At 49.2% G+C, this 19,861-nt stretch overlaps 1 protein-coding gene across 1 annotated transcript in view; it reads right to left on the reverse strand.

The window, feature by feature from the left end:
- HUNK (hormonally up-regulated Neu-associated kinase) overlaps positions 1-18,507 on the reverse strand; it is a 110,600-nt gene extending 92,093 nt beyond the window's left edge. The window contains exon 1 of the mRNA XM_042902983.1: positions 18,247-18,507. Within this exon, the coding sequence (XP_042758917.1) occupies positions 18,247-18,507 (261 nt within the window). The remainder of the gene's footprint in view (positions 1-18,246) is intronic.
- Between the last annotated feature and the right edge of the window lie 1,354 nt (positions 18,508-19,861).

The raw sequence follows: 19,861 nt of genomic DNA on the forward strand, positions 1-19,861 counted from the left end.
AGGCACCAGGACACTCTGAGCCTGCAGAGTTTTACTGGAGATCCCGTAAAAGCCTAGGATACTCCATCTGTCACTTGTTAGGGAAAAACTGTCACCGTTACCACGATACGTTCTGTCTGTGGTTCACGGCTCGATTCGGACTCCGGGACCCAGGACTCTTGGAGGGAAGATCTGACTCTTGTGCCCACTCACATTTGGTGCCTTACACAAAAACATCCTTTGGAGGGGGCCGTTTGGGACAGAAACCCAGGCCTCACGTGGCTTGCCACCCTGTGTACGCTGGAGGAAATGTTTTGTGTGATTTTTTTTAAGAATTTTTTTTTTCTCTTCATTTTTTATTTCAGAGAGCAAGAGAGAATGTGAGTGAGCAGGGGAGGGGGGCAGAGCGGGAGAGAGAGAATCTTAAACAGGCTCCACACTCCGCACAGAGTCCGATGCAGGGCTCGATCCCACGGCCCTAGGATCATGACCTGAGCCGGAACGAAGGGTCGGAGGCTGAGTCAACCGAGCCACCCAGGTGCCCCTGAAATGCTGTCTGCTCACCAATCCATGGCCCTTGGCACTGAAGCCACTCAGAGAGAGCACCTTTTTCTAACTGGTCTGCCCAGAGGGGATGCCTTTTTCTCAATGGTCTGCCTAGTCATACCTTTTTCTAATTTGTACAAAAGCCCATACAGGTTAGCAGCAGGTCTGCATGAAGAAGGCAATCAATAGTGTTTGAATGCAAAAACACACGATCATCTCCAATGGCCAAGTAAAGAGAACGCTTTTTTGAAAAACTGGTTACAAGTGGGAAATTTCTCCAGCAGTGACCATTCTGATCTTATGGTACACCTAGCAAATGACTTTAGGTTAGGAAATCAATCTTAAAAAGGATGTGAAATCGATCTTAAAAAGGAGGTTCTGAAAACAGGAAGGGTTTTCAAGGGGTGTAGAGGGAATGATCTGACAAAGCAAGAAATCATCAGCTATTTTCTGTTTTCCCTTTTCTTTCTTCCTTTCCCTTCCCCTAAGCCTTAGATGACCTTCCCTTCCACAACAAAGAGATCATAGACGTGCTTTCTTCAATATTTGACATTTAATACTTAAAACTCCAAAATTAGCCCTAATTCAAGAAGTATTCCTGTCCCAGAGGCAGCAGGAAACAATCAAAAGTCTATTCTCCCATCCTGGGACAAAACTGGGAGCCAAATGTAGCTGAAAAAGGTACATGAACAAAGTAGCCTTTGGGTGGGGGGAGCTTTGGGGGACACCATAGGAACTAGAAACACAGAAATTTTGGCAATAATAATCCAAGACAAAATTCTCCACTCAGTCTTGGAATTTAGCCTTAGATCACCATGGAAATACTGGGGACTTCTAGCAAAGGGTCGGTTAACAAATGTAGCATCATTATCTCCAAAACCACAAACACAAACACAGAAGAAATCGTAACAGTAAAATATTTTGTTGAGTGCTGAATAAAGATTTGGCTACCAAACCCAAACGCGGGGAATTACGTTGTCCAATAAATTTTTCCACACGATGCCCATCTGGGAACTTGTGGAGAATTATCTATCTATAGGTTTACTCTTTCTTCCACTGTTAAAATAACTTTATACCGTTGAAGGACGCTTTGTGCCGAGACGGTGACAAGAAGGTAAGGCCAGTAAGGAATCAATGATCATACCTTCCTAGCACTCTGTCACCGATCGAAGAAATGTAAGGGAAAAAAATTAATACTTAGAGCTGAAAATGGGGTCCCAGGTGGCTCAGTCGGTTAAGCATGTGACTTTGGCTCAAGTCATGGTCTCGCGGTTTGTGAGTTCGAGCCACGCGTGGGGCTCTGTGCTGACAGCTCAGAGCCTGGAGCCTGCTTTGGATTCTGTGTTTTCCTCTCTCTCTCTCTCTCTCTCTCTCTCTGTCTCTTCCCCTCCTCACCTCTCAAAAATAAACATTAAAAATTAAAAAAAAAAAGAGAGAGAGAGAGCTGAAAGTACAAACCAGTCAGCAGAGAAACCACTGATAGTAAGGAGCTGTGAGGCAGAGGGGAGGGCAGACAGAGGAATATTCTGTAAGAGCCATGGAAATTGCTGGACGCCCCAGGCAGAGGCATAGGAGGGAAGTGGAATTTATGGAATGCAGGTATCCAGGCCCCCTGGAGCCCTGAGTGGCAGGCAGGTCCTCAGGGAGGTGTTGACTGTGGGGCTCAGGGATGCAGCCCGCTTTTCTTCCTCACCTCCCGTTATCTCTGAAATAAAACTTCATCACCCACGATAAACTCAGTGAGGATCTATTTCTCACTATCTGAAAAACCTTCATTCACACACCTTTAAGGGTTAACCATAAACACGAAAGTCGAAGAGAAGAGAATAACCAACTGTGGTTTGTTCACTAACACACTAACATTGAATACATTTTCAGGATAAATATGTGCTTTACACAGATGCATAGAAAGAAAAATCTATGTGGGGGCGCCTGGGTGGCTCTGTCAGTTAGGCGGCTGACTTTGGCTCAGGTCATGATCTCACGGTTTGTGAGTTTGAGCCCCACATCCGGCTCTGTGCTGACAGCTTAGAGCCTGGAGCCTGCTTCGGATTCTGTGTCTCCCTCTCTCTCTGCCCCTCTCCCTCTCACATTCTGTGTCTATCTCAAAAATAAACAAGCATTAAAAAATTATTAAAAGAATAAAAAAAATCTATGTGTATGTACATTGTATGTACGTATATTATACATATATTATATACATGTATGTTATATACATGAATATGTATATACTTTATCTATATGTATATTTTTATGCATAGGCATCTGTGTGTGTGTGTGTATAAAATCAAATGCCCATTGAATGCCCATGAGTTATTATCATTTTACAAACACAGAAACTAAAATTTGGAAGGTTTGAATACCTTCCCCAAGATCACACAGCTACTAAGAAGCAGAAAGCGGGGCACCTGAGTGGCTCAGTCGGTTAAGCATCCAACTTCGGCTCTCATGGTTCGTGAGTCCAAGCCCCGCATTGGGCTCTGGGCTGACAGCTCGGAGCCTGGAGCCTGCTTCAGATTCTGTGTCTCCCTCTGTTTGCCCCTCCCATGCTTGCACTCTGTCACTCGCATTGTCTCAAAAATAAACATTTAAAAAAAAAAAAAAAGCAGAAAGGCGGTAGGAACCAAGGCTGTTTGTTGGCCCCTAAAGCCTGTGCTATCGATACCATTAGGTTCAACTGCAACAGGTTAGAAAATACAGTCAAAAATCCCCATCCCACAACACAAAGGATCTTCTGCAGACAACAATGAAACATTGACAAGACTCATACTTTAGGCAGTAATAAATTCATTAAGCAAAACTAATAACAAACCCTCTAGTTTAAGCATAAAAAATAAGAAAATACTAAAAAAAATTTAAAAAGACTAATTGGTTTAACTAAACAAAATTAAAATCTGTATATGCCCCCCTTCAAAACAACAACAACAACAACAAAAAGGAGACATAAAATGAAATAATAGGCAAATGACCAATTGGGAGAAAATATTTGCAACATACCAAAAATAAACAGCTAATATCCTTAATATGTTAAAAGTTTGTATAAATCAATAAGAGAAACAGGAGAAAAAATGGGGAAAATCATTAACAGTAGTTAATAGCAGAAACACAAATTTTCAATCAAGTATACAAATTATGACTACCCCTAATAGTTACCAAAATGCACTTTTTAAAGTCACTCCCATACATTGTGTCATGTGGCATAATCTTTCTGAAGTGCAATTTGCAACATGTCAAAAGCCTTCTGAGTATTTATCCTAAGGAAGGGCTTACTGATGTACATATAAGTATGGTAATAGCAGTATCATTTATGTAGAAAATGTTAAAAATAACCTCAATACACGGCAGTTGGGAACTAGTTTGTACAACTACAGTAACTCTAAATAATGCAATGTTATTTATCACCAACAATCAAATCTTAAAAGAATATTTAGGGGGGCCTGGGTGGCTCTGTGGGTTGAACATCCAACTCTTGATTTCAGCTCAGGTCATGATCCCAGGGTCATGGGACTGAGCCCTGTGTCAGGGTCTGTGCTGAGAGTGGAGCCTCCTTGGGATTCTCTCTCTCTCTCCCTCTCTCTCTCTCTCTCTCTCTCCCTCTCCTTCTCTCCCCCACTTGTGTTCTCTCTATATATAAAATAAAAAAAATTTTTTAAAGACTATTTAATAACATGAGAAAATGTTCTCTACATATTAAGACGGGGAAAAAAGTAAAATTGCAACATGAACATTGGAATCTCAATTTTGTAATATACGGGTTCAAAGCAGAAAAAAAATCACCTCTATGTATACATGTATATGTGTACATATCTCCGTATCACACGTGCCCAGCCCAAACACCTAAAAATATTCACAGTGATTATTGCTGGGTTGTATGATGACAGGTGATTTTTATTTTCTTCTTTGTGCTTCTGTTTATTTTCCACAAGTAACCAGAGACAAAAACGTTTAATTCTTTTTTTAAAAAAAGGGGGACGATTGTTAAGGTATTTAAAACAAAAGGGGAGTAGAAAATGAAATGTGATTAGTAAAGTGTGGCAGCATTATTAATAAAGAGGGTGTATGTAAGTAGCTACGCAAGAAAAAAGACCTAGCGATGAATAAATATTAGCCCAGGATTTATTCTGATTGATTAATAACCTCAAATACTCTAGAAGGTACCTGTGACTGGCCCAGTTTAAAGAATTTTAAGACACAAAATACTTGGTCAAAAATCCTTTTATAAATTATTTAAAAAATACTTATAGTTGATTGCATGAAAAACAACTGTTTCATATTAGGGGATTAGTATTTATTTTTAAATACATACGCCCCATTGCAATCTGGAAGACAGTCTAAGTCTGATTACTGGACAGGAACATTTGTTATTTCACACACTCTCAGGTGCTTTAATGGCCTTCTAAGATAAAAAGGAAAAAAAAAATCATTCTGGATCTAGGAAAAAAGCATCTCAGAGTAATGAATTCGGCGACAGCACAACAGTCATATAGCCAATCCCTCCAGAGGGAAATTCAAATTTCATTACGTCCAACTGGGCTTGAAATTACAACTACTGCTCACAATGCTAGTTTTTAATAGAATACAATGTCATCCCATGGGAATGACACTTCGCAAACCTGGAGAAGTGTTTTCAAAACAAATCTGGGTTTTTTTTTTTATTAGTATTGCTAAATATAAATGTTCAACTGAGAACTGAGTCATAGACCAGTATCTCTAATTAAAGTTTTACCCTGGAAGAAAGGATGCACTTAGAAAGCTAGACTTCTACATCAGAGCAGCAGTAATGCTAACTAAAGACCAGATTACAGAAGTGATAACACTTATCTTTATCCATTTGGCTTCACCCAAGTAGAGTTCAGATAAAATGCTAGAAGAGCCTGACCCCAGACTCCACGGCCAACTTTCCCTGTGGCCTCTTTTTCACCGGGGCACTTCCTCATTCCATTTGCCTCCGACGCCCCTTCTCGACCCAAAGGGAGCTTGGAAAAGCGGGTCGAGGTCCAGATCATCCGCATAGCACGTAAAGTGAAAGCACCGTGTTTTGCTTTGTCTTTCGTAAGTAATCTGCGTTCGTTCTTGTAGGAGGGGGGTTTAACAAGAAGACTCCTAGGGGCTGTTTGGTGGGCTACACGGGACAGGCACCCGCAGCTGACCACGATTCAAACTCCTCTCTCCCCTCATATTTTTCCCCCTCCAGCACAAAAGCTAAGACTGAAGGCTAACCAGAGCTACTCAACGCAGCTACCAGTGCCCCTATTTCCTTCATTAAGAAAATCTGCTGCCAGAAGTTATGCATTTATATTTCTATTTAGCATAGTATTCTATGACTTCTATTTAATATGCATACACACACACGTTTGTGTATATGTATACACATACATACATTTACGTGTGTATGATTTACACATAAACACATACGCGAGGCTCAAGCTTTTCAATTAACAGTGAACCTGTAAAACCAGACCAGAACCACTGCCCACACTTTGAGACTCACAGTGCGCTGTGAAGCTGGCACAGTAGAGCCAGAGGAAAAGCACGCTTCACCCCCCGGGACCACACGCAGAGGCTGTCATCTACAACAAGCACCCCAGTTAGGTCTAGGACTTTGGGCTTTGGTTTATTCATTGCTGATTCATGACCTAATTAGCTGTTCATTGAAACTTTTATTTGAGGAGTGCCTGGGTGGCTTAGTTGGTTAAGCATCTGACTCTTGATTTCAGCTCGGGTCATGATCCCAGGATCGTGGGATCGAGCCCTGCGCCAATCTGTGCTGGCCGTGGAGCCTTCTTAAGATTCATTCTCATTCTCATTTTCTCTCTCTCCCTCTCTCTTTCCCTCTCTCCCTCTCTCCCTCTCTCTCTCGGGACACCTGGGTGGTTTAGTCAGTTAACCATCTGACTTTGGTTCAGGTCATGATCTCGCAGTTCATGGGTTTGAGCCCTGCATTAGGCTCTCTGCTATCAGCAAAAAGTGTGCTTCAGCTCCTTCGTCCCCCTCTCTCTGCCCCCTCCCCAATCTTGTGCATGCTCTCTCTCACTCTCTCTCTCTCTTTCTGAAGAAAAAAAAAAATTAAAGAAAAAGATTCCTGGGGCACCTGGGTGGCTCAGTTGGTTAAGCATCTGACTTCGGCTCAGGTCAGGATCTCACAACTTGTGGATTCAAGCCCCGCGTGGGGCTCTGCGTTGACAGCTCAGAACCTGGAGCCTGCTTCGGATTCTGTGTCTCCCTCTCTCCCTGACCCTCCCCTCTGCTCACACTCTGTCTGTCTGTCTCTCTCTCTCAAAAATAAACATTAAAAAATTTAAAAAAAAAAAGATTCCCTTTGCTCTTCTCCCCTGCTCATGCTCTCTTTTAAAAAAAAAATTAATAATAAAAATAAAAATAATTTTTAATGCTTTAAAAAACTTGTTTTTATTGAGTGAGAGAGGGCGCAAGTGAGCAGGGGTGGTGAGAGAGAGAGAGAAAGAGAATCCCATGAGGGGCAGAGAGAATGAAAGGAGAGGGAGAGAGAGAGAGGGAGAGAGGGAGAGAGGGAGAGAGAGAGGGAGAGAGGGAGAGAGGGAGAGAGAGAGGGAGAGAGGGAGAGAGAGAGAGAGAGAGAGAGGGAGAGAGAGAGAGAGAGAGAAGCAGGGCTTGTGCTCACCCCACGTGGGACCCAGAGTCACGAATCCTGCTAAACTTGAGAGTCCTGGGCCCCACGGGATGGCCAGTCACTCTGCAAAATCAGTACAACAGTACCTACCATAAAAGTCCACTGTAAGGAAAAAATTATATCATGCAGCGAAGCATCTAGGACATAGCCCAGCAGATGGTACAAGATCCGTAAGTGTTTATGATTATTATTGTTATCAGTATTACATCCACGTGCTGAAAGCAAAGAGCAAGCACTCATCGCTTTGCTGCAGGTTTTCGGTGATTCGGGAGGTCATGAAATCCCTGGGTTGCTCCACACACACGAAGGATTTGCTGGATCTGACTGCATCCGACCATCCCTACCCAGAAATAGTTAAGATTCCTGGAGGGCACGACATGTCCTTGCTTCCTCTGCCCTCAGCACCCCACTCTGTGCTCAGTGGGTGCCCATCACTGCCGTCCACTCTCCCGTGTTCCATTCGCAGAGCTCGGCAAACAGCAGGAAGCGATCGAGAGGGTACCTTCGTGAAACAAGAGTGGCTCAACAGAGGCAGAATGAAAGCCAGATGCCTTCCCGGAAAGCCACGGGATGGGATGTAACAGCACAAGAACTCAGTACGGGATAAAAATGGCAGAAGTAACGCAAAGAGGGAGACGAAAAGCAATCGAATGGCTCAGAGAACGGGCAGGAGAAGCAAGCCGGATGGCAAAATGTTTTGGCAGCGATTTGGTTTAGGAGACCGATCCACTTATTTAAAAATTATAGTCCAAGAGACAGATCCAAACCTCCATATATCTCCATGGGCAACATCCAAAAAAAAATGTATGTTTGCAAATAGCAACTCTGCCCATCTGTCGCGGTGTCGGCACATTTTCTCTGGGAAGAGCTGAGGGTCCATCAACAGCCCCATGACACGGCAAGATATGCTTCTGCTTCTGGCTGGTCACCTGTCACTCTGCTACCTAGGCGCCTTCCTTAACAAATCCCTACAAAAGGCACAGCTGTTCCGGGGCTGGGGTTTTCTCCCAAAGAACGCCAGCTGGACAACCTGTCCAACCACCTCATCCCTCACACATGCGTACCCACGCACTGCAAGGACTGGAGAGACAGCACCTGAGGACCCAGTCCCCGCCAGCTCAGGTTATCCACGGACCACCTTCGTGTCCTGGGAACATCAAAGCATTCTCTGATGCATCCAGAAAATATTTACGATGCACCTTGTCTGTTCCAGGTACTATTCCAGACACCAGGGACAGAGCGGCGATCCCTTCCTCACGGGGCTTACGGTCCAGTGGGGAGACAAACAACAAACACATCAACACATAAATATTTACCAGGGGGTCAGATGACATCATGGGTTGAATTTTGTCCTCCCCAAATTCCTGTCTTTAAGTCTTGTCTTAATCTGTCCGAGCTGCTATAACAAAATACCACAGATGGGGTGGCTTAGAAACAACAGAAATTTATTTCTCATGGTTTTGGAGGCTTCAAGGTCACGATCAAGGAGCTTACGGATTGGGCGTCTGGTGCGAGTTCCCTTTCTGGTTCACAGACAGTCATCTTGCTGTGTTTTTGCGGGGGCCACGGGAGATTTCTGGGGTCTCTTCTACAGTTTTATTCATGGAGGCTCTGCCCTCATGCCTAATCACTTCCTAAAGATCCCACCATCACTGGAGCTTAAGCTCCAACATATGAATTCTAGGGGACATAACCAATCAGACGATAGCAAGTCCTAACTCCCAGTACCTCAGACTGTCACCTGATTTGGACATACAGTCTTTCTTAATTTTTTTTTTTATTTTAGAGAGAGAACACAAGTGGGGAGAGGGACAGAGGTAAAGAGAGGGAGAATCTTAAGCAGGCTCCACACTCAGCGCAACTCAGGGCTGAATTTGATGACCCTAGGATGATGACCTCAGCCAAAGTCAAGAGTCAGATGCTCAACCGACTGAGCCCCCCAGGTGCCCCATGGACATACACCCTTTACAGAGGTAATCAAGTTAAAGTAAGATCATTAGGATGGGCTCTAATTTAATATAGCTGGCGTCCTTCTAAAAAGGGGAAATGAGGATACAGAGACAGACACACGCACAAGGAAGATGACGGAAGAGTCACAGGGAAAAAAAACACAGTCATCTGCAAGCCAACGAGAGAGGCCTGGAACACATTCCCCTTTACAGCCCTCAGAAAGAACCAGCCCTACTGGCACCTTGATTTTGGACTTTTAGCCTCCAGAGCTGTGTGGCAACGTGGCACCTGGGTGGCTCGGTCGGTTCAGCGTCCGACTCTTGGTTTCGGCTCAGGTCATGATCTCACAGTTCGTGGGCTCGAGCCCCATGTCAGGCTCCATGCTGATGGTATAGAGCCTGCTTGGTATTCTTTCTCCCTCTGTCTCTGCCCCTCCCCTTCTCTCTCTCTCTCTCTCTCTCGCTTTCTCTCTCCCTCTTAAAATAAAAAAAAAACTTAGAAAAAAGGCGGGGGGGGTAGCTGGGTGGCTCAGTCAGTTAAGCGTCTGACTTCAGCTCAGGTCATGATCTCATGGTTTGTGAGTTCGAGCCCCATGTGGGGCTCTGTGCTGATGGCTCAGAGCCTAGAGCCTGCTTTGGATTCTGTGTCTCCCTCTCTCTCTGCCCCTCCCCCGCTCATGTTCTCCCTCTTTTTCTCTCTCTCCCTCAGAAATAAAAAATAAACCTTAAAAAATTAAAAAAGAAAAAGATCTGTGCGACAATAAATTTAAGTTTGAGCCACCCAGTGTGTGGCAAGCAGCCCCCAGCAAGCTAATAGAGGGGATGAGAAGCACTTTGAGGAAAGACAAAGCAGGGTGAAGAAGGGGCAGAAAGCGACAAGCGTCATCAGAACAAGGTCATACTGACCTCTAGGATTCCAAACACCAGGATCCAGGTGTTCAGCCCACGAGCACCACTCTCCATAGGGCTTATGGGTAGACAAAAGATCCCACAGGGTCCCAAGGCATATTTTTACCCAAGTGCCTACCCTTGACTTAGCGCACTTTATGTCCAAGTTAAGTGGCAAAAGTATTCATTTCCCTCCATATTCCTCTTTTTCTTTCTTATCAACCACCCACCAAAAAATTCTTTCTATTGACTTTCCCCTGAAGAGATTATGGGACCAGGATTCAGAGTTGTCCCAGCAAAAGTCAAGGTTTTCCAAAGATGTGTCTACACTCTATCATGCCCTATGCCCATGACCCAGGCATAGTGGGAGCAGGGGGTCAGAATCACATGCCTAGTCCAAGGTCATGGTTGTAGAACCAGCCTGCCTGGTCTGAGTGTTATCTGCAATTTCAGCCCAATCAGCACAGGAGCTGGCAAACCAAGGTGACTCAAATCTTCATCCCAACAATGCACAAACCTCCATTCAGTCAGCAGAGTCGACAGAGGTGGGCAACGAAGCATTGGCTCTTAATATTCTGCGGGTAAATAACACCTTTTAGAATCCAATGGAAGTCATGGACGCTCTCCCCGGAAATATAATTATCCACAAACAATTTACAGGGGTTCATAGACCTGCAAAGCTCACCTACGGTCCCTCTCTAGTTTGTGGGGGCCAGGGATATAACCTCTGTGATGGCAAGAATCACCAGGAAACAAGGACAAAGATTAAGCAGGCAGCAGGAGAAGATAGCTGCAAAATCTGTCACTGTCCTTAACATACAAAGGGTGTCTATAAACCGAGAAGAAAAAGACCAAAAACCCAGACGCAAATGGTGGACAGGAACAACGAACAGCAATGACATGCAAATTGTTGTTAAACATGAAAGTATGCTCAGTGTCCTTGTAAATAAGAGAAACTGCAAAGAGGGGCACCTGGGTGGCTCAGTCGGTTGAGCATCTGACTTCGGCTCAGGTCATGATCTCACGGCTCGTGGGTTCGAGCTCTGCATCGGGCTCTGTGCTGATGGCTCAGAGCCTGGAGTCTGCTTCAGATTCTGTGTCTCCCTCTCTCTCTGCCCCTCACCTGCTCACACTCTGTCTCCCTCTCTCTCAAAAATAAATAAACGTTAAAATTTTTTTTAAAAAGAGAGAGAAACTATAAGGAAAACTGGATACCTTGTTTAATCTACTAGATTAGCAAAGATCAAAAAGTTTAAAGAGTGCCTTGTATTGACAAAGATATGGAAAGATACCCTCCACACACACACACACACACACACACACACCCCACCCCGCCATGTTAGGTTGACATGTGCAGAAACTGACCAAACTCTATGGAAGGCAATTTGACAATATTTATTAATAGTTAAAAACAGTCATACCCTTTCACCGAAGACTGGGGACTTATCCCTCCCTCAGCTATACTTGAAACGTTTACAAAATAACGGGCACAGATGTTTACTGCAGCAGAGTTTGAGAATAACAAAAAATTGGATACAACCTAAATGTCCATTCTTTAATTGCCTTTAATTCTTTAAGTAACGTCCATGGACTTCACCAACAGGGAATAATACAGTAAATACGTTAGCTCCGTACCGTGAATAAAATGCAGCAATTAAAAATAATGAGGAGGCGCCTGGATGGCTCAGTCAGTTAAGCGTCTGACTCTTGGTTTCGGTTCAGGTCATGATGTCACGGTTTCATGGGTTCGAGCCCCGCGTCGGGCTCTGTGCTGACAATGTGGAGCCTGCCTGGGATTCTCTGTCTCCCTCTCTCTCTGCCCCTCCCCCACTTGTGCTGTCTCCCTCAAAATAAATAAATAAAAAATTATAATGAGGCAATCCCATAGTCGTTTGGGGGAAGGATGTTCAACACGTATTACTAAGTGAAAAAGGCAAGACACTGAACAGCATTTACAGTGTAAAAAAGTGTACCTTTCTATACATTTACAATATGTATATACTGTATGTATATTGTATGCACATAGAGCGTCCCTGGAAGGATACACAGGAAACCAGAGGCAGTGTTGCCTCTGGGGAGAGAAAGAACTGTCTGCTGAGGCACACAGGTGAGAGGCAGAATTACCTCCCACCACATACCCTCACAAAGCTTTCGGATTTTAGAACACGAGTCTGTATTAGCCACACCAGATCTTAACCAAATGAAAAAACACACAAAAACGACTAAAAACCAAAAAGAACACACTAACGAGGAAGTGCATAGCTAAGTAGGGAAGAGCCAGCGTAGTGAGGGGGTAAGTGGACGTTAAGAAATGGCTCTGACCCAAGTAGTCTTTGGTTCCCCCGAATGTCTTAAATCATTAACTCTAATTGACAACAGTCCAGTTTCCCACAACTTCTCCCAAAGCCCAGAATGGATTGGGGGGGGGGGGGGGGGAGAGGGTCTCTCCCACTGTCTCTGAACTAGACACACTGGTCGACAAGTTAGCCAAACTCCGTTGACACAATGTTCTCCAGAGAAAACACAGAGAACACGTAAAAGTATCCTAAAAGCACCCCCCGCACACCCACACACAACAGAGCCCCCAAGAATTCCAACCGAAGAGAAATCTGCAGCCAGAACATTTCCCAAGACACTGAGAGGGTTTGGAGTGCAGACCCCGTGGATGCTCCCTCATTTCAGGTTGAGAGGGATCACAACCGGTCAGCAAGGTAGGGCGGGAAAGCTGTCCACTTTCTTTACGGAAACAGCCAGGTCTCAGATTCAGACTCCCTCCCACCCGGGGCCCTGGCCCTGTCTCCCCCAGGAAGCAGTGGACACCGGGCCCCCCGCCTTCTGGCCTTCAGAACTGTGATGGGATAAAATTAAGCCACCTAGTGTAAGGCTATTTGTTCCAAAGCCCTAAGAGCACAGATGTGAAGGCCAGAGGGAAAACCTACTCAGGGCTTTCCTCTGCTTCATCAACAGAGGTATGAACACCAGCAAGTTGGTTCCCGTCTGCTCAGGGCACCGCAAGTATATAGCGAGAAAATGCCCGAAGACCCCCAAATAAACCCCAAAACGCGCCACGCCACGGAGAGGTAGCACTCGTGATACAGGAGATGCAGTGGCTCTGCCCACCTTCGTAGAGGTTATCAGCCTCCTCCGGGCTGATGGAGGCCCCGAGGTTCACCTCCTTCCTCCTTCCTGGTCATCTTACCAGCCAGCAAGCCCCCCATCAGAGAGCGTGAAATTCAATGCAGGTCAGAAATTCAAAGCGGCCAGGGCCCCGGGGCTGAGCAGAGGAAGAGGTTTCACCAGTTTGCTAAAAATAAGGCTTGGGGGTTTATCTATGGGTTTCAATTAGCCAAGGGAGCAGGTCACTTGGTTACCATGAATAATCCAGAGGGGGGTGTAGATCCTGAGGACGTAAATGATACTTCTGCCCAAATCACCTGGTCACAGAGAACACCCAGCCTGCCCATCCCTCTGGGGCAGACACAGCTGCCGCTCCCCATGCCTCCAGGGGGGACAATCACCCCAATGGGGAGGCAGCCATCCCGCCCTGGAACAGCCAGAACAGAACGCTGTTGTCGAACTCAGCCTGCACGATGACTCAACACCTGCGGACGAAATTTAGGGTTGTACGGCTCTTCCTGGGCACTGCTCAGCACTGCTGTGCCAATGCAAGGCTCCCTTTGAAGTCCACGGGACCCGAGCATCAATGAGCACGAAGAACTGAGCCCTACGTGCCAATTTCCATCACTCACACGTACTTGAAAAAGATGAGACAGGGCAGGAAGTTCAGAAAGAATGCGCTCGCCACTGCAGCGTGCAATCTCGGAAATTATAGGCGCTGCCTTGTCACACGCGACACACAGAGCAGGTGTTTTTGCCAAACGCCTCCTTCTTGCCAAGAGATCCCTGCTGAGGATTAATAGGAATTTCCAGTTCTCGAAGCATTTCTTGTTCCTCAGAGCTATTACCCCTAAATTTCTAGCACTTCAAAAAAGAAAAAAAAAAAACCCACAGGATTTAGCACCTGTTTGTTTCAGAAATACTTGCTAAAAACAGATCTGCCAAAAGGCCATCTCTAAAATTAGTCCTATTTCCTGTTCTGCAACACATAGTAATTTCTATTTTTAGTAACTCCTTCACTCCAGGTATCTGGCACTGTCGTGCTCAAAGCATCATTACCGGCAACTTACTAAGCAGGCAACCCTTATTTTAAGCCCCAAAATAGCTCCGCCTTATTTTCCTTTTTTTTAACCAAAGGGTAGGAGAAGATATTGAGACATCTTAACCAATCATTTCTGTGCCCACCCTTGTACCTTAGAAAGACTTAATCACAAAAGGAGATAACTGTGGCCTCCACCATTTTCCCCTTCGTGCGGTTCTGCCTATAAAACCAGCTCTCTACCTGAGATCTACCTTGCTTTTTCTCTGTAAGCCTTTCCTTTATTTTACCAAGTTTTTAAAAAATGTAACAATAACCTATTATGTGCCCAAATGATGCATTTCATAGGTATCAGGGAACAATCTCAGTGACAGCAAGCCCAACCTCTCTAGGTCTTTCAAAGTCATCACTCAGTACCCTCCCCCCCCCCCCCCCCCCCCCCCCCCCCCCCCCCCCCGCCGTTCAACAACTTTGCTCTTGGTCTCAACGCCACACAAAACACTTTTCAAAATCTGATTTTGTGGTCAGTTTTCCTCCTCCCCCTATCATCAGGCTCCTTTAGTCACAGACACTGTCCTCAGAGCAGACCAGTTAAGAGCCTCACATGCCCAAGTGAATTATTTATTTTCAAAGCCGTATTAACAGAGAGGACGTCCACTCAAAGCCGAAGGCAGGCAAAAGTGGGTGTCACCCAAACCCATTCTTTCTTTTCAAGCAGTAACAAGGCCATCTAGATTCAAATGACTCTCAAACAAACCACTTCAGAGGAAAGGCTGGCAACTTGCTGTCCGGGAGACAGTGGCAGGAAAAGAAGCCTCTTGATGAGACAGAATTCAAAGTCAGGTAAGGGTGGTTTTCGGTCACCTGGACTGGGCAGTAACATCCGGCAAGGCACGGGGAGGTTCCTGCCCAAATCGTTTTGGAAACGTGCACCAAGTCGAAATGCAACACACACACGCACACACACGCACTCCAAGTGTCCCAAACCAGCAGTACCCTGGATTTTGGTATGAATCACCCAAAACACAGCGCATAGTTTGAGACTGCACCTGTGAAGTCCAAGGCCAAACATGGGTACCCCGTCTACTTCCATTTCTCCACCCCGGCTTTCAACTTTTTCAAGGGCTGATTCCCCACAAGCTGCCTTGGATCCTGCCACTGAGGGGATGGCACCAGGGCATGCATCCATTTCTTACTACAGTGTTCGTGACTTCATTCCCCTCCCACTGTGATCTATGTCCTTTAAAACAGGAAGGAAAGGACAAAAGTGGCGTGCTCTATCCAAAGTATGCACTCCATAAAGGGGGGCAGTATTGGGATGAGAGGCTTTCCAGGGCCGTTGACATCACACTGTGAGGGACACCTCATTTCCCTTCCCCCAGAGTACTGTCACTTCAAGGTCTCCCCTTGCTAGGCTCCCATGAGTACCCCGTCTCCAGCCTGAAAAGCTTCTTCCTAGCTCATCTTGTAAAAAGAGGGCAAGGCTGCACAGAGTAGGAGGTTGACTTCACCTTCGTTTGGCTTTCGTAAGACAATATCCAGAGCGCGTGTGGATGGGGACTCACAAACTCAGCAATCCTTCCCAAAGTCATGCATGCATGCATACACACACACACACACACACACACACACACACACACAATTTTAATCTCTACGATCTGCCAAAACCCTAATCTATTAGTTAAGCATCAAAGGTGTTGGATTTGGGAGATAAAAGCTATGAATGACACCCATTGTTTCCTTAAAGCAGGCAATTAAGCGAACTAAAATCCAGATTTCTCACGATGCTTGTACCCCCTGAAGCACTGATTCTCCTGGCTGGAGAACAACACATCAGAATAATCTCCCCAACATCCTCCCCCACCCTAGGAACCACCCTCAGTAACTAGAGCCAATCCAATAGCCTGGGAATGACAATTTTATATCCAATTAGTGCCACACACCCCCTGCTGAGATGAGGTGGAATTCATCATTTATGAAAGATGGGACGGCAGAGAAAGGGCATGAACACCTAAGGGTGAAGAAAGCTCCTCATCGGGACCCCATTCGGGCAAGAGCTCCCCGCATCCAGGCTGTCCTGGGGGCCCAGCACAGAGCTCCAGAAGCTCCGGACAGGGGCTGAGCTGTGAGTGCACCCTCGCTCAGTTCGGCCAAGGCTAACAGCCTTATGTTACGGAGCAAAAATGCACCGGTGAGGAGCTAGAGGCACGACGCGGCATGGGAAAGTGGAAAGAAGCCAGAAGAGGCTGAGCGGTAGGGCAGGCGAGATCAATGTGCTCGTAACGCTGCCCATAGGCCGTCGATATAGTCTCGTCCCTTTCTGCTAAGGTTCAAGCGGGAACATGCACAACCAGACTGAATTCCGAAATGTCTCAAAGGAAAATCAAGTTCTACCACCCATGCTGGCAGGGATTTACCCAGGGATGGGGAAGTGAGCGTACTGTAGTTAGCAAGCCGGGGGGGGGGGGGGGGGGGGGGGGGGGGGGGGGGGGGGGGGCGGCCTGTGCCGGGTGCACAAGTTGGCCAGTCCTCCTGGAGCCAAAGGAGTGAAGTATGCAGTGCTCCCTTCGGACTAGAATGAGGTTAGGAGTGTTTTTTCTTCTTCTTTGAAGAATTCCTCAATTTGGTGAGTTCATTCCACACACTCCTGTTTTACATGGAAATTCAAGCAAGAGGCACTTTTTAAACTACCCACTCTAACCCCACCTACTCAAAACAAAGGTACCCCACTTGGAGCAGCAGGTAGGAATAGATGGCCAGTGACAAGGGTGATAGAGACCTGCACTCAAATGCAAGGGGCTTCAGGACACAGTGGAGAAAGGAGGAGGGAAACCGAAGCTGGTGAGGTTAGGGACAGACGGGCAGGCCAGCTGGCTCTGGCATCAGGGGTCCAGTGTATGGCATTCCCAGGGACACCCAGGGTGGGCGGACGACCCCAGGTCAGTGGGCGGAAGGGTAGGTAGGAAGTCTATAGCTTCCCGATCCCCCCACAGGGCTGATGCTTCCCTGATCAATGAGCCACTCCAAGCCTCAGAGGAGAGCAGGGGAGTCTTGAGGCTGAGACGACCACGAGCTTGCCCCAAAACTTGGGCAACTCCCAGGCTGGGGCAGCCTCACCGCTTGGGGTGACCCCGTGCCTCTCACCTCCAAAGTAAGTCATCATATCTCGGGGTTCTCACAGTTCCAAGTCACAACTGAGATCTACCTCGGCAGCACCTAGCAAGGGTTCCCAACCGTCTAACTTCTCACAAGTCCGGAGAGGGTGCCCCTCTAGGTCTCTGGGTCTCCTCCTTTGCCTTCCCTTCTCCAAAGATATGAAGGCACCTCCCAAGCCGTGAAATCTGGGGGTATCAGTGTGCTCCCTGCAGGAGCGGGGTCCTTACTGAAGCTCCCACCCGGGGGCTGAGGAGAACGGGGGAGGGATAGAGGGAAGGAGATGGGAATGGCTGAGGGTGGAGGGGTGGGAGATACCCGAAAGCAGGAGTGGGAGGGAACGGGTGGGTGAAGGGGGGCCATGTGAAAACCCTCGTCTGAGCACGAAAAACTTCCCTAGCTGCCCCCAGCCCGCAGGTGGAAAAGGCCCCTGGGGTCTCAGCCTTCCCCCAGCTCCTAAGTCCAGGAGGGAAAATCGGACTCGAAGCTCCCCAAGCGGCTCTCCCACCCTCAACCTAGTGGCCCGCGCGCGCAACGTAATGGCCTGGCTCCTGTCGCTCCGCAGATCTGGGGCCCCTGCGGACGCCAAGGGCAGAACCCCTCCACGACCCCCCCACGCGCTGGTGCCCACCAGGCGGCGCCCTTCGAGGAGCAAAAAGGCAGCAGGCGGCTTCGCGGGTCAACGAGCCGCCCCCACCGGGGAAGCCGACCCCAGACCGCCCCCCGCCCCGGGAAAGGCCGGCAGTCCGGCCGCGGGGGCCCCCGCGCGCGTTTGGCTCGTCCCCTCTTTCCACCCGCGAGGAAAAAAACGGGATGAGGGGAGGCGCCGGGACTACGGGACTGGACTCCCCGCGCAGTGCTCCCGGCAGGGTCCCCGCCGCCACCCCCCCCACCCCGCCCCGGGGCCCGCGCCCCGGGCGGCTCACCTTCTCTCCGGTCAGCACGTGCAGCCCCTCGCGCACCTTGGCGAAGGAGCCCTCGCCCAGCTTCCTGCTGCCGATGAGGTAGTTGCCCACGCGCTTGTGGTGCTGGAAGTCGCGGAGCCGCTCGCGGGGCACGCCGCTCACCCAGGCGGGCAGGAAACTTCCCTCGCAGGCCGCCGCCGGCCTGGCCGCGTCCTCGGCGCCGCCGCCGCCCCCGGGCGCCGCAGGCTCGCCCAGCAGCCCGTCCCCCGCCGCCGCCGGCATCGCGCTCGCCCGCGGCCCGCCGGCTCCGCTCGGCTCCCGCGCTCGCGGCTCCTCCTCTGCCGCCGCCGCCGCCGGCGCCGCCGCCTCCTCCGGCCGCCCGGGCTCCTCCCGCCGCCGCCCTGGGCCCGGCCCCGCCCGGCCCGCGTCTCCCGCGCCCCGGGCCGCCGCCGCGCGCCGCGCGCAGACAATAGCCGGCGACGGGGTGTCGGGGACCCGCCCCCAAGAAGTTCTTCTTCGGAGGGTCGCCCGGGCCCCCGCCCGGGTCCCGTGCGGCGGCTGATGACAGTCGCCCCGCTCGCGCGCGCGCGAGGAGCCGGGCTGGCGGGGGGCGCGGTCGGGTACCGGGTCCCGGAGCCCGGGAGCCTCCGCAGCCTCCGCCCTGCCGCCGCCGGCTGGCCCGCGCGGGCTCGGGGCCGGCTCGCTCGTCCTAGCTGCGCGCCGGGGGAGCGCTCACGCCCGAGAGCAGCGCGCGGCGGGCTGCAGGCGCCCTCTGGAAAGCAGCAGAAGAAAGCCCCATTCAGTTTGAATTTGCAGAAATTCAATCCGGTCGCGGGCGGCGGGAACAGATGCGAGCTCCGCTCCGCAGCCTGTGCACTTTCAAATCCCTCGTAGCCCCTCCTTCCCCCGCGCGCCACAGCCAAACTCGACCCTCGCTGGAGAGGGGAGGGCGCGGGGAGGGGAGCGGCGGAGTGGGCGGCGGAGGCACCTGAGCGCCAGACAGGGGGACCCCGCGCGGCCTCGCAGACGCGCGCTCCCGGGCCGCCGGAGTCGGGCTCCTCCGGCTGCGCCTCTCGCCCGGATTCTGGGCTTGGGCTTTCTGGACCTTTCGGCGATGAAATCCAACCCCCACCCCCAGCCGCACCCACCCGGGGCAGGAGGAAGGGAGGGCCGAGGGAGGGCTCTCGAAGCCAGTGGACTGGGGTTAGGTGCTGGGTGTCCAGTCCGGGCCTGGCACACAGTAGGGCCCTGTGGACCCTGGATAGATGGGTCTGTCCGGGCTCGCGCGCAGACCGGATCGCTGGGTTGGAGGAGGAGCAGCCGCAACAATAATAGTGGCGGCAGCAACGTAGGAACCTGGGCGTTTGCTGCCTCTGCTTGTGCGTTTACACCTTTGCTTTCCATCGAAACGAAGCCGGTGATTGCAGGAGGAGGTGGATCCGCGCTCCCTGCTCCTGAAGGCTTTTGTTCTGTGCGCGCCGTGACTGTGCTCATCCCTCATAAACAAGTGCAGCTGCCCAGATGACTCTGATTTTCTCCAGCACCCCCAACGCCTTCCCGAACCAAACATGAAGAATCTCGGGAGGGAGAAGCTTGGGGGAGGGGGAGGTACGTGAAGGGAAGCGTTTACAAAATA

This window comes from Panthera leo, chromosome C2, assembly GCF_018350215.1.
Source record: "Panthera leo isolate Ple1 chromosome C2, P.leo_Ple1_pat1.1, whole genome shotgun sequence".
NCBI lineage: Eukaryota > Metazoa > Chordata > Mammalia > Carnivora > Felidae > Panthera > Panthera leo.